Source organism: Vanacampus margaritifer, chromosome 1 (genome assembly GCF_051991255.1).
Source record: "Vanacampus margaritifer isolate UIUO_Vmar chromosome 1, RoL_Vmar_1.0, whole genome shotgun sequence".
Classification (NCBI taxonomy): domain Eukaryota; kingdom Metazoa; phylum Chordata; class Actinopteri; order Syngnathiformes; family Syngnathidae; genus Vanacampus; species Vanacampus margaritifer.
In genome coordinates this window covers 33415695-33429317 of record NC_135432.1, presented here as the reverse complement: position 1 = coordinate 33429317, position 13623 = coordinate 33415695, and the positions used below count along the sequence as shown (strand labels likewise).

Below are 13623 nucleotides of genomic sequence, written 5' to 3'. Positions count from 1 at the left end.
AGTTTCATTTAGGTATGTTAGCGTTTGCTAATTCGGTCTACGCTGCCGTCATTTGTGCCGTAAAAAGTCTTCTTTATGATGTTGGTCAATTATTAAATTCAACTGTGTAATATCTATGAAACCGTAGCAGCACAAACAGACGAAACAGATGATTTCCTCCACATTTTGTGTGTGGTAAGAGGCTATTGCTTCAGGCAGATTAGCATCTGCTGATTCAGCCACCATGTACAAAGTGCCCAATCACGTCTTTCGCCTTCATTTAATAACTATGCAATCAAGCTACATCTACACGACTAACTGATTCAGTAATTGACTTGCCTGATATAAAGTGATCGATACACAAGCAATAAGATCAAATCCTCCGTCTCGTTGTTCACCTTTTTTATGGATGCTGCGAACCATTGGCTACACATTGATTTCTCTTTTGGTTGCCTGGAGAATGCTTCATCCTTTCTTTCTTTTTTGCCTCTTCTCGTTGTGGCAGCTGGTCCACAACAGCTGTCTATCATTGTTAGTGTGGCGTTTGCCGTTTACTTAAAGTGGCGGCGCTAACGCCCATTTTGGGATGCGTGACGATCTCTATTGGAAGCTGGCTATGCCGTTAATCTCGCGCCGGTCACGTATTGTAACATTGGAAATATACCGCTAGAAAGCTCAGCTTGCATTGTCGGACTGGTGAGTGGAGACAGTAGTGGGCAGTAGGAAAGTCAGGAAGTAGTTGTAGTTCCGGCCTTTTACCCATTAGATCTGGATGCGAATGAGAAGGAAGGAATTTAACAGTTACAGTAAATCCCTTTTTAATAGGTTTATTGTGTGAATCGCTATGATAGCTGTGTGATTGACATACACATGGCAAAAAAACAGGACGCCGGGACGTGGGACCCAAAGCTCAAAATCAGGACTGTCCCAGTCAAAATGGGACATCTAATCACCCTATCTTCAACCATATTGGTAGAACAGTTGGAGCAATAGCCTCTGTAATATTGTATCAACCTTAAATAAACATTTTCTTGAGATGGATTTCAAGGATTACACCTGACTAAATCTTACACAACAACTACTCACCAGCAGAGACTTATATCAGCCAGTGAAACCGTATCTGTTTGTGTTTGGAATCTGCGCCTTGGTGGGCAGAGTGTCGGGTGCGCGCTCTTCCCCTAAACTCAGACGGGGGGTTGGTCCTCCGCAGAGAACTCTGCGTGGCGATTGGAGAGCGCGGGCAGGGCCCAGGAGCCTCCCCCCTCTGACACACTTTCAGAAATGCACCAAGCGGCATGACTTTGACTCTGCTCCAAGGGCGGGTGGTACACCTTCAAGAGTAAACAAACAAACATGGAGGCCGTCGGCGTGCAAGTGTACAGACCCTGCCCATTTGACCGAGTGTGAGTATGGCAGCACAGCTCGGATATTACAGGCATGTGTTGTTAAAGCGAGGGATTTTGAAGTCATATTTGGAATATACGTCAGTTAATCTTGTGCGGTTTGTGTTGGGACAGATTTAACCCCAAATCAGCAGTAGGTGTTGAATGATCTCCGTCCACCCGCTTTTAAGCACAAGAAGATCACATACATACTAGAGGAATTGCAGATAAATGCATTAAAGTGAAAACAAGGGGGAAAACTAGACAACATATCTTTTGTGTGTTTCACAGTAACTTGACTAGAGGCCACCAAATCAATAACTTTGTTTTATGGAGATGCTTCTGGTCATCATTTTGTTTTTCTTTGTTGAATAGAAATTACACAAAAAAAGACTTTCATGAGTTTTTTAATGTGTTTTACTTGTGTGCAGAGGTGGCAAATCCAGGTCCAGAAAGTAAAAACCCTGCCACAGTTTGGCTTTAGCCATTAATGCTAGCTAGCTAGCTTCTTAGCAGGTAAACGAGCATCATGGGAGCTAGCTATCTAGCTAGCACCTGGGGTTAAAGCCAAACTGTGACAGGGTATTTACTTTCTGGACCTGGATTTGCCACCTCCGCTTGAGCGCAATATTTAATAAACACCATGGTAAAATCAGAAAAGTAACTAATTTCTTATTTAGTGTTGCATTTCGTTGTCGCCTCGGAGTGACGTCATCTGAAGGTGCTTTTTTTATTGACTGTTTCTAGATGATACCACTTCTGTGTGACTTTCAAAATTAAATCAATTACCAAAGACTAAAACGAAGGACATTTTTGCTATAATTATAGTTAGTTTTAGTTAGTCTTGTAAACATAAAATGTAGTTTCAGTTTTTGTTTTTTGAAAAGTTTTTTCGTTTGTGAAATTTCGTTAACTAAAATAACCTTGGTTGCATTAGAAATTATTCATATCCCAATCTGAACAAAGAGAAAACAATCTTTTGCACCATATTAAAGTTCCTAAAGTGGCCTTTTGGTGCCTTTCCTCAGCTACAGTAAATTATATGCACTCACTAAAATAAGAACTCACTTCAGATATTTTTTTGTGCTTAATTTTACAATACATTACCCCAATCCTCCACTATCTGCCAAAAATTGAATGTACACTTCCAGTTATTCATAATTGATCCTTTAAACTCTGCATTTGTTCCGATACATTATTTGCCTGATGTCACTTCACATTTCACTTCATTGCAGAGCTGAAACTCTAGATTTTTTTTTGTTGCCTTTTTTGTGACCACTTGATGGCAGCAGAGATGATCTAAAAACTCAGTTTGCAACATATAGTTCAGACTTCACACTTGAGTTTGTGAGCTGGTCAAGCAACAGTTCCAAGTAGTGACAAAAAAAAAAATGGGCGGGTGTTTTTTTTTAAGACCATATATGTATTTAAATAAGTAAACTTTCAGAATTGAACAGCAACATGACTAGTTCTTATAGCGGGGCATCCTAACCACATCCCCTGGGAGAGCCACATCTTAACATCCTTAAACTATCATTTCGCCCTAATACTGATTGACTGAAGGTTTGCAAAGATGTTCTTAATTTCAGCATAAATGCCTTGATTGAATGCATAGATTATATATGTCCATGTGTGCAACATATTTATGGATGATCATGTGACCATTCCTCAAGTGGATTTTTTTTCTCATCAACCCATTCCGCTTGTGAGGTTGCTTTGTTCTCTCACATCATCAATTTTGTGAAATGGGGGCAAAAGCTGCTGAATGCTCTTGTGTGTTTGGAGGTCTAGCTTTTTGTTGTGTCAGATCGGCATGGGCTCATTTGATTCTGACAGTATGATAACTGTGAGCAAAAATATCAAGGTATTCAAGTTACAGCTCTAAAAATAACAATGATTTTGAATGGTTAACTTAAAAAAAATAACAACTAAAACAATACAACGAACATTAAAATATTAAATCGAGTGACTTGGATTTAAAATTCTATGATGAAAGAACCGCAATCACTCTTGCAGACAATGGAATCATGCATTATGAGCTTTAAAGCAGCTTCTAGGTTTTGGATGCAGAACAAAGAAAAAAAAAGAACTAAGCTAAAAATTAAAAGGTTCATTAGTATAAGTATTTTTGTTTAGCTGCAGTTCACTTAGATGTTTCTAATCTACCAAGCAATTAATCAATACTAACTGCATATCAAGTATTATGAATGTCTTACTGTCTTTATTATAATGTAATTCCATTTGGCTGTGGTCTATAGTGGCGAATGCAGAAATGTGTTGAAAATGTTATATTTTGATTTAAAAAAACAAAAACAGGTGAGTCTGTAGAGAAATATCATACCGTTTGATATTCAATGAGGAAAACACTGATGTAAGGCTGCAACTAACGGTTATTTCAATAATAGGTTAATTAATGCTGATTCCCCCCTCCCCGAAGAATTGGATTAAAAAAATTCAATATCCATCCCTTTATTAACCCAACAAACAACAAAAACAGAACATTATTTCAAATTGACAGTGCAGAAAAATGCACAAACAGGATGCTGTGTGAACATCTTAGAACTATTAAATAAATTATGATGACCATTTTAAGCTTATTTATTAAATTATTACCATCATTGCAGTAGTGTAAGTTCATGCAGACAAAATAACATTACACTGAATAAAAAGTAAGACACACAGAATAACATACTCCTTTTCTCTTTCTGTATTGTTTGGATAGTTTGTAATGCATACCTGTCAACTTGTACGTTTTATACGTATTTTATACGTTTTTTTACCATTTCAAATCATGTACGCCGTACACCGACTTTTGTACGGGGGAAAAAAAATGCGCTGACATGCGCATGGATGGACAACCAATTCGTCCAGAGACATTTTGGCCTCATGTGTTCAAAATGAAAACTGGTTTGGGGCTGGATCGCTTTCCACTGATGAGAAAGATGTATCTAATTTTACTCAGCCTTCCTCACAGTAATGCTGATAGCGAGCGGGTTTTCAGCCATGTGAGGAAAATTCATACAGAGTACAGAAAGACAATGGGAACAGACACTCTTACTTCTTTATTACAGATGAAATTGAACTGTGACAAGTGTTGCTCACAAGTGAGACCCTCATTAGAGCAGATAAAGTCTGCTAAATCATGCACATTGTCTTACAATAGGAAGCACTGAAGGCACAGTTTATTGCATTGTAAACTTTTTAAATTGAATAAAAGACTTTGTATGCAAATTACCTTTGTTATTTCTATTACACTGTCTGGTTACCGCGAGTAAACATGCGTCGTACGGTGTTTGTAAGGTTTTTTGGGGGTTTGTAAGGGGAATCATAATCATTTATAAGGGCAGTTATCGGCAGAGGTTGACAGGTATGGTAATGGCTTAAAAAAAACTATATTCAGAGTGCCACGGAGTCATTTGTGTGAACTCTATCTCTATTTAAATGCATTCATTTTCATGCCAAGTAATGCAGTACTGCATAAAGTCATTGGCACACTCCTAACACTCTTACACACATTTAGTTGAACACTTTATGAATTAGTATTTTTCTTTTTGAGTACATTTGTTTAAGTACACACAGACTGTGGTAGAAAACGTACTAACAAGATGTAGTAACCCTAACCCGTCTTTAAAAACGAGGTACTATTTTACCTTGCAACCCTACAAGATAACCTTGCATGTACAGTAGATGGGAACACGTTCAGTTCATTTGTTTCCTCCATTTCCTCCTATTGTGCACAGATGTACAGCGATGACGAACATTAACAATAAATGATGTATAGGACATAGCACAGAATGACCACATACTGAACAGTTAATGGTGCTAAAAACTTCTACCACTCTTTACAAAACATCTTAAATGTATGCCAAGTTTTTTTTTGTTCAAATACAGTAGTCATAAAATGAGCTTGTTCGGTTGAAATACACCATACATAATAAATTAGAGCACACTTAATGTCCATTTGTCAAATTCTTGTTGAAATTTCTATCTTCCGTCTCAGGCAGATGCAGATTAGTATTATTGTTACCATGACACCCAGGCGCAGAGCTAGAGCATTCAAGAATAGAGTGGCAACTCAGCTTTACCAACTTTGCATCTTTGATCCTATAATTAGTGACTTTTCCGACCCTTCTAGCAAATATTTATCAAAAAGGAGACAAGCAAAACATCATGACACTTGTGGTTTTTACTGGAGACTGCTGGAGACTGTAAGATTCCCTCCAGAGCATGAAATGATCACTCTTTCACTTCCAGTCTGCAACTGAATGGTACTTGCATGAAGCTGCTACCACTGGCCTATTTAACCTTCCGGTAAAATTACAAATGGATTACTTTCAGACACATTTTGTGAAAACAGCAGGTAAGTGGTTTAATTTCATACTTGGCAGGTGAGCAGGCAATCCAGAGATCCAATTATTTGAATACAAACAATTGAAAATGGGAGAGAATAAATATTTTAGAGAGGAAGTAAAAATAAATAACTGAGATAATGTTGTTGCACGAGTGTGCTCTCATGGAATGGAATCAAACTTATGTCACGAGTACATGTAACACAACAGTGCAGATCCTACTCAGTATAATGTTTATGTAATATTAGTTAATAATGAAGGTGTCTGTGATTTGTGTTTGGATGAGTAAATTGGAAGGACAGGATTGTGAGCATGTGTTTAATAGGGGTGGGAATCTATGAATGTCTCCCGATTAGATTCCGATTTTTGGGTGTGCCATTCAATTCAGAATCGATTTTGGATTAAGAACGAATTTTTGATTCAAAATGATTTGATTGACAATGATTTTTGCTTCAGTTTAAAGATATACAAGGAATCGTAATGATCTACTCCAGTTTGACTCGCTAATGCTAATTAGTGCTCTACTCGCAGCACTTTTATCACTCAAAAGAACGGCTCCACGCTGAAAAAACAAAACAAACTTTTATTGGAATAACTTGATCCTGACTTTTTCCTTCTACTCTCTCATGTGGCTACAACTTAACAGTGTATCAGACCGCGTAGAACCACACTGCCCCTAAGTGGCCAAATCGGGTACAACATGAACAGCGCTCTCAATAAAGGCACACACAAACAAAGGAAAGGCAGTATAAAATAATTTAAATAAAATAGATTTTGGGACATTAAAAAAAGGATTCTGAATCGTACTAAATGAGAATCGCGATTCTTATTAGAATCGATTTTTTGGTACACCCCTAGTGTCTATTACTGTATGTGTGGGATGAAGGTTTTTTGTTTTGTTTTTGAGAGATGTGTGGGATAAAGGCTGATGGTTGAGAGGCTAGTTGGTTGCTTTCTTTTGCGACATTAGCATAAATACATACAGGTAAATATGGCTGAGTTTATTCATGGACCACCATGCACTTCCCTTTGTTTCATCTTCTAAGCAGATGCTAGTATGTTGTCTGTCTTCTCACTGTTACAGGAGGGTATTTGGTGAATTCTCCATGACAACTGATGTGATGATTTTGGTCAGTTAGTCGGTACTTTTTCACTTGTGCTTTTGCTATGTGTGAGGATAGACTTGCAAGCACTATGCGACCGTGCTACCGGTCTCAGTTTTAGCAAAAATATTGCCACATGCTTGAAGCACCGCTGCCCGTTTGCCACGTGAAGCCACCACCTGTTGATTTCAGTGAGGCGTTCATGTTGGTTGGCGGTTAATCGACCTCCAGCTATCAGCGTCATTGCTAAGGTGGTGTTTGGCGCAAACACAATGCTGCTCTTCATAACATAGCTACAGTGAAGCATGGGGGTGGCAGCATCATGCTGTAGGGCTGAGCTGAAACTGGGGTCTTAGTCTAGGCAAAAGAAACTTTGAACAGTTCCATTGACTACTATCGGTACTCGGTGTTAGCACAAGACATGCTTGAAAGTAAAAATAAATGTCAGGAAAAGTGTAGTAGAACATCCGAACTTTATTTGAGGTTAATCAGAGGCACTTTAAATGGTGGCCGTTGTGTGCAGACCCCTATTTAAACACATGAGATGTGCACACTTGTACAGTCACATTATCTCAATTGCTTTCTTTTAGGTTCCCTTCAGGTTAAGGTCAGGTCACTTCAATTATGGGAAAAAAGTTTCGACATGATTTATCTTTGTCTAATTCTACAATATTAAAAAAGAAAAGAAAAAAAGTGGCATTTGAATAAGGGCGTTTAGATTTTTTTTTACATTCGTTGTATGTGATTAAATGATCAGAAGCAATGATTGACAACACAGTGACAACAATACTAATAAAAGATAATCCATCCATGTCTTGTCTCAGAAATTCCTGGTAAACGGTTGGCTGCTTCGTTACAGTTGATACCGGCACAGAAAATGTGGTTTCTTAGCCTACTGTATCTTGTATTTCTGCTTTTGTCCAAGCTTGAGTGGGTGTGTCTTCAGACAATGAGATTATATTCATTGCTGGGAGAGAAGGAAGGGAATTATCGTACGTTGAGGGCCCAACACCCACTCAATACACGGCAGACCGAAGCTGTGTTTGACTCTGCCGGCTAATTAGTGCGATTACTGCACAGCTGGATTGGCCAGACGTTTTGCTGAGTTTTATCAAAAGGATCACTCGCTCAATGAAGGCTTCATCCCGACAACTTCTGCTTCAGCAGAGTCCCTCTATTTTAGGAGCGCCCGGCTCTGTCTGGGGAGTAGCCGTCTCGGTTTGAAGAGAGTGGGAAAACTGAAACAGCCCCTCTTGTTCCTCTTTCTCTTATGCAAAACGTTTTGAGCATGACGCTGAATTTAGTTCAAAGCCGTTTTGGCCATACTGCTCATTTTATCATGTTGGAATGTATCTTAAAGAAATGAGGACCTGTTTTATTAAAAAAAAAATTATAATAAAATAAATATAAAAAAAGCTCAAACAGTAAGTAGCTTGTGATAGATCCATAGTAGCTATTATAAAATGAAATGTAGCAGACTAGATTGTAGAAATGTAGATCGGCCCAAAATTGTTACTAATAAAATAAGTAAAATATAATAATAATAATAATTAGAGAATTTTATTATATTTTATTTAACACTCCATGAATTTCCACGGAAATAATTTTGGGGTAATCATACACACACAAACAAATGGATCAAGACTTGACCCTGAAAGCTATACCTCCTTCTTGCTATGGTTGTGTTTGATGCATATTTTCATTCTCCATTAGTAAATCAGGCTTTCCCACAACATTTTATTAGCCCGGCGGCCCACCAGGCTTTCCTCAACACCCCCACCCCCACCCCCAGCCCCCACAAGGCTAAGCCCAATTAGTTTTCTGGAGGAAACCCTGATAAATATTTACATTTACAAATACATGTATACATTTTTGCTGTGTGTGTGAAGCTTAAAAAATGGTCACATTGGATATGTTCTGTCAAAATGTTAGCACTATACTTATACATATATTAATGAATGGTGTTTCATCATCTATATTCATGTTGAGATTTGGGTTTGCCGATATTTTACAGGAGACACACTATGCCCCATTTAAATTTGTTCCCAAGTGTTGAAATAACATTTCTCTGGCATACTTTTGTCAAAAATATTCTAAAGGATTAAGAATTGCAACATGCTTTTCATTGTTTCTTCAGCCTCACTGAAATTAATTTGTTTTGAGGGGCGGTCCTGTCTCATGAAAATGAGTCAATGTGCAACCCTCCTCCATCTACTGTGTGGCCGATGATGAGTAGGGGGCGGAGCTTGGGGGTGGTGACAAGATGAGCGGCTTCTGATTGCAGAAATGGGAGCTTAGAGTGTAAAGCACAAAAGCACGTGCCCATAAAAGCACTAATTATATATTCAGTCATGGGGGAAGCTATTCAGCATCAAGCCGCCGAAAGACACGAGTCAATTGGTGTGTGAATCTGTTCATGTGCTTGTGCCACTTTGACATAGTGTTTCATAGTGTGCACTTGAAAAAGGCTAAGTCGCACGTTATTATGTAAATGAGCCGAATTCTGAAACGGATTGTTTGCAGGTACATTAAATAGGTAACTAAGAAAATATTTCATTGGTTGTTCAAAGTTGATGCAAGCACTCAGACCCAAATATTTGTATGCCAGCAATTAAACCAATTTAATTTATCAATTATCCTCGTAAGTATTTAAAGAGCAAGTCAACCCCAAAATTTCCTTACAATCAGGATTGAGGAATCCAGATCCAGAAAGCGCTTCTACTCAACAGGTGGAGATGAGCTCGTTTACCTGACAGTTTCAGGGGTTTTACTTTCTTGACCTGGAAAATTTGAAAATTTAACACTGATTTTGGAAAAATACACTAATAGAATAGAAAAGGCTATGTTGTCATTGCTTAACACATTCACTCCCAGCCATTTTCACTGAAGCAACCTCCTTCACTTCCGGCATTTTTACTGGATTTTGACTGATTTTGCAAGGCCCACAGAATATTTGGTTTTATTGCCATAAAAACATGGAATCTACCAAAAGAAAGATTGGGGTCTCTTCTTTCATCAGGAAAAATGTATATTTCTATCTGTTTCTGTTTTGCAGCAATTTGCATTAGAATATTGCATGGCTAAGTTTCATCATTATTCACAAACCTGTTTCAAACACTGGGGGGGAGGAGCCTTTTTGCAACATGGCCCTAGCTGATCTCTTATACTCTGATGCCACCTGCTGGCCATTTTTGTAATAACTACCATTGCTTTAAGCTTCCTCTTTAGTTCAAAGGCTGTATCAAAGCCTTCTGTATGCTCTAGCATAAAAAAAAACGCATAAATAAGTTTTTGGGACCGAGGCAATATTTAAAATAGAACGTTTTTATATGTTTTTGGTAGCAAATGAGTTAATGTGCAACAAAAAATGCAGAAAGGCCAAACTGAGTGATGGTATTGTGTGATTTGTATTTTGTGGGATGCTGATTTACTCCTATGAATTGTCCCATAAAGTTTTTCACTGGGCAAAGACAGGAGCAGTGAGCCAGGCAGTCCTACTGGTATGTGCTGGGAGTGGCTACTGCATGTGGCGGCAATCCCCGATAGAATTTAAGTGTAAATGAGAGAACAGTCCGGGACAAAAAAGTGATCAGAAGTGCCGTGTATAGCAATTGGAGAGCGGCCCCCACACCGAGCAACCAAACCCTCAGGCGTGTGTCAAGGGAGACACGCTAGTGAATCAACATTGCTAATCTCTCACCATCATCTTGCTTGACCTCCCTCTCTTCACCTGACCTCTCTCTGCCCTCTCATTTCACTTTTAAGTTGATGCTCTTCATCTCACCTTTTCAACCCCCACCCGTGCCCTCTTTCGCTCCGTCTGTCCCGCCTCAATCACCTGGCATCGTTCTGCCCTTCCCGCAGCCCGTCGGAGCAGCGCGGCGCTTCCAAGCCTCCCCTCGGCTCCTCGGCCGCAACCTCGCGCATCCTGCTGCGGCAACAGCTGATGCGCGAGCAGCTTCAGGAGCAGGAACGACAGGAGCAGCGCCGGCAACAGGACTCCCAGTACCTGCAAACCACAGCCGCGCAGACGCCCGCCATCAATGTCACCGTCCCTGCGCCGGCCTCGGCACAGGTGCCAATGGAAGTGCTGAAGGTGAGACGATCTCTGGTTATGGTGCAGAAACAGGAGATGACGGCGCAAAGAGTGATTTATTCCGCTACAATATTTCCATCTGTGGAATCAGCGTGTGTCATTGCTGCAGTCTGAGCAGTGTACAGTATTTATAGACTGTATTGACTGTGGTGTGTGGACAGTCAGGCAATCGTGGAATTACTATGAGTGTGTGTAAAAAAAAAAAAAAAAAAAAAAAAAGGCAGGGGTGAGTGAAGTGTGTTAGAATGTGTATATGGGGATTATCTTTCCTGAGAGAATTCCTCTTTAATGCATGCTGTGCTTCCAGCCATTTGGATTTAGCCATCTTTAATCCTATTTGCTCAGCTACATTCACATCTTTTCATAGCTTTGATTCCCTGGCAGTGCGAGGGCCCGGAGACTCTTAAGGTTTTTCTGTACGACTTGAAGCTGTAGCGTTTGAGGGCGCATTTTGACACCGTTCTTTGGTAAGTTTCCTTTTTGACTTGTTGTCCTGTAAAAATATTGAGAGCTACGTGTTGTTGTTTTTGTTTCGAACATTGTGTTGTTGTTGGTAGTCGTTTTTTTAGCTAGTTAGTTAATTTCGTTTTTAGAACAGTTATTTAATTTTTAAAAATTTTACTTATTTTCTGTTCATGGTGCAAACGAATCAATCAATCGTGGCTGCATGAGGAGAGGACATAAGATGAAAATTGCATTCATATGCCTTTAGACGGCTGTGAGAGACATACCGTATGGAACCGCTATACAGTGCATATAAAGTTGTACTGATTATAAAATATTAAAAACTACATTGATTATTGTAAAGAGTAAAGATATATACACGGTTATTTCAGGGCAGATACCGATAACGATTATTAGTAGTCAAGGACAACAATAACCAATATTTGGAGCCAATATTAATTTTCACTAAAAAGGAAAATATTGGCATAAAAATGTACAGCTCTTAAATTTGTTGAACTTTTAAGCATATGTTTATTAAGCAACTTTTAGGATTCGTGAAATACAATTTTAGTCAATAGACATCTTCAAATTGTAACAAAAAGTTCAGAGATCTCCCAAGGGCCAGTAGCATGTCTACAAAAGTCAAATAAAAACGTAAACAAGTAAATAGCTCTCTATTATTTTCTACAGTAAATAACGTTTTCCAAAATTTCACAATATCTTTCAGTATTACTATTATTATTTTTTATCTTATTTCTAATTTCAAATAAAAACAGAAGGTGCAGAGAGTTCCCAGGGTTACAACGTTAACGGAAATTTTAAATAAATCATTTTTGTTAATTGGTATATTATCGACCGTATGATTCTTCAAAAATGCCGATGCCGATATTCGTCAAAATGCTGAATATCGGCACCGATAACCGGCCCGGCCGATAATTAGTCTATCCCTAGTAAAGAGCCCATATTCTGGCAGCCATTGAGTAATCTTTGTTGAACTAAATCCATCCTCAGCACATTGAGAGATTTCATGGTTGCTTGCTCAGCCACACTTTCATCACCCTTGTATGTGTGTGGCATGGCAGGGCCAGCCATGGCGCTCAAATACAGTATAAGGGCCACAAACACTGGTCCTCTCACACAGCATCAACCTAATCTGCAGCGCTTTGAGAGCTTTAGGGTGCCCCCTCCTCAAACCCTCACCTTGTGTACAATACGCCGTGTTGGAGTTATTCCTCTGGTTTGGCAAGAGCTTACAGACATTCTTCGCTGACTGAAGTTGTCAAATGAAAAGGCCGCTCCAGCTTGGCGCTGTTGAGCTGGGTTAACCTACTCCCCCTGTCTGTGGTTAGATTAGTCGAGTGCGCGCAAAGATCAGGGGTACCAGGCAGAGCTGCTGGACCTCAAAAAGTGCAAACATTAAGCTCAGATGAGTTTATCTAAAGACTGATTGGACCCTTAATTAACCAAGTGACCTATGACCTCCTGGGGTATAAGCAAGGGATCAGTTTAGGGATCAAGACAAAGGAGAGCACTGCCTTGCCACACACTGAACACTAATTCAGTGAAGAATGCTCGTAATTAGCCCATGCCGCTTTCATTCCACTGCATATTTAAGAGGAAAAAAAATACGTCTTTGAAATGTTTGTAGGATAACTTCCTGAAAGGGTTAGATATGATTTTTAGATGATTTTTGGTCTGGACCTCGAAAAGAACTAAGTCATGTACATTTTCTCTTGAATTATACAATCAGTAACTCGTGACCCATATGCCTTACAAAGTATACAACAATTACACGTTGGTTATGACCTAAAAGCTGTAAGAAACTTTAAAGAGGCGTAAAGCAACAATATTAACTTGACCTTCAGGTTTTTATATTCCAAATTATGTGGATGATAAAATGCAGAATAGTGTCCATGTCATTGATATATAGGGCCAGGCCAAGTACTTTGGTTGCACAAGTGTCAGTGCTAACATTACTGTTTAGTGAGTACGGTGCTTGTACAAACTTTGCTGCATACATATGTGGTCAGGCAATGTTTCTTTAAAGACAGAATGATAAAACATGATTAAAAGAAAGAAAAAAGCTTGAGCATGATTAAAACTGCAACTAGAAACTAAAACTCAAATTTTTAATCATTTGTTCATTTGTTCACTTTCCTTATTTGTTACATCCAAAATGAAAACAGCAAAAGGCATTCATATTTATAAAAATGGAGATAGACATTTATTCACTAACTGCGAACAAATGTAACTTTTGCCACAGTTCTCAA

The 13623-nt window shown here is 39.0% G+C and overlaps 1 protein-coding gene across 5 annotated transcripts in view; it reads left to right on the top strand.

Annotated features, from left to right (window-relative positions):
• Positions 1-13623, top strand: part of mitfb (melanocyte inducing transcription factor b) — a 42015-nt gene that overhangs the window by 9033 nt on the left and 19359 nt on the right. For 2 of the 5 annotated variants that reach the window (XM_077549649.1, XM_077549660.1), the window contains one exon: positions 10678-10909. The exons of 1 other annotated variant lie outside the window; for it this stretch is intronic. In XM_077549649.1, coding sequence (XP_077405775.1) covers positions 10678-10909 — 232 coding nt within the window. Of the gene's footprint in view, positions 1-10578; positions 10910-11288; positions 11377-13623 lie in introns of those variants that run through there. 2 more of the 5 variants (XM_077549663.1, XM_077549684.1) reach the window with 2 other exon arrangements.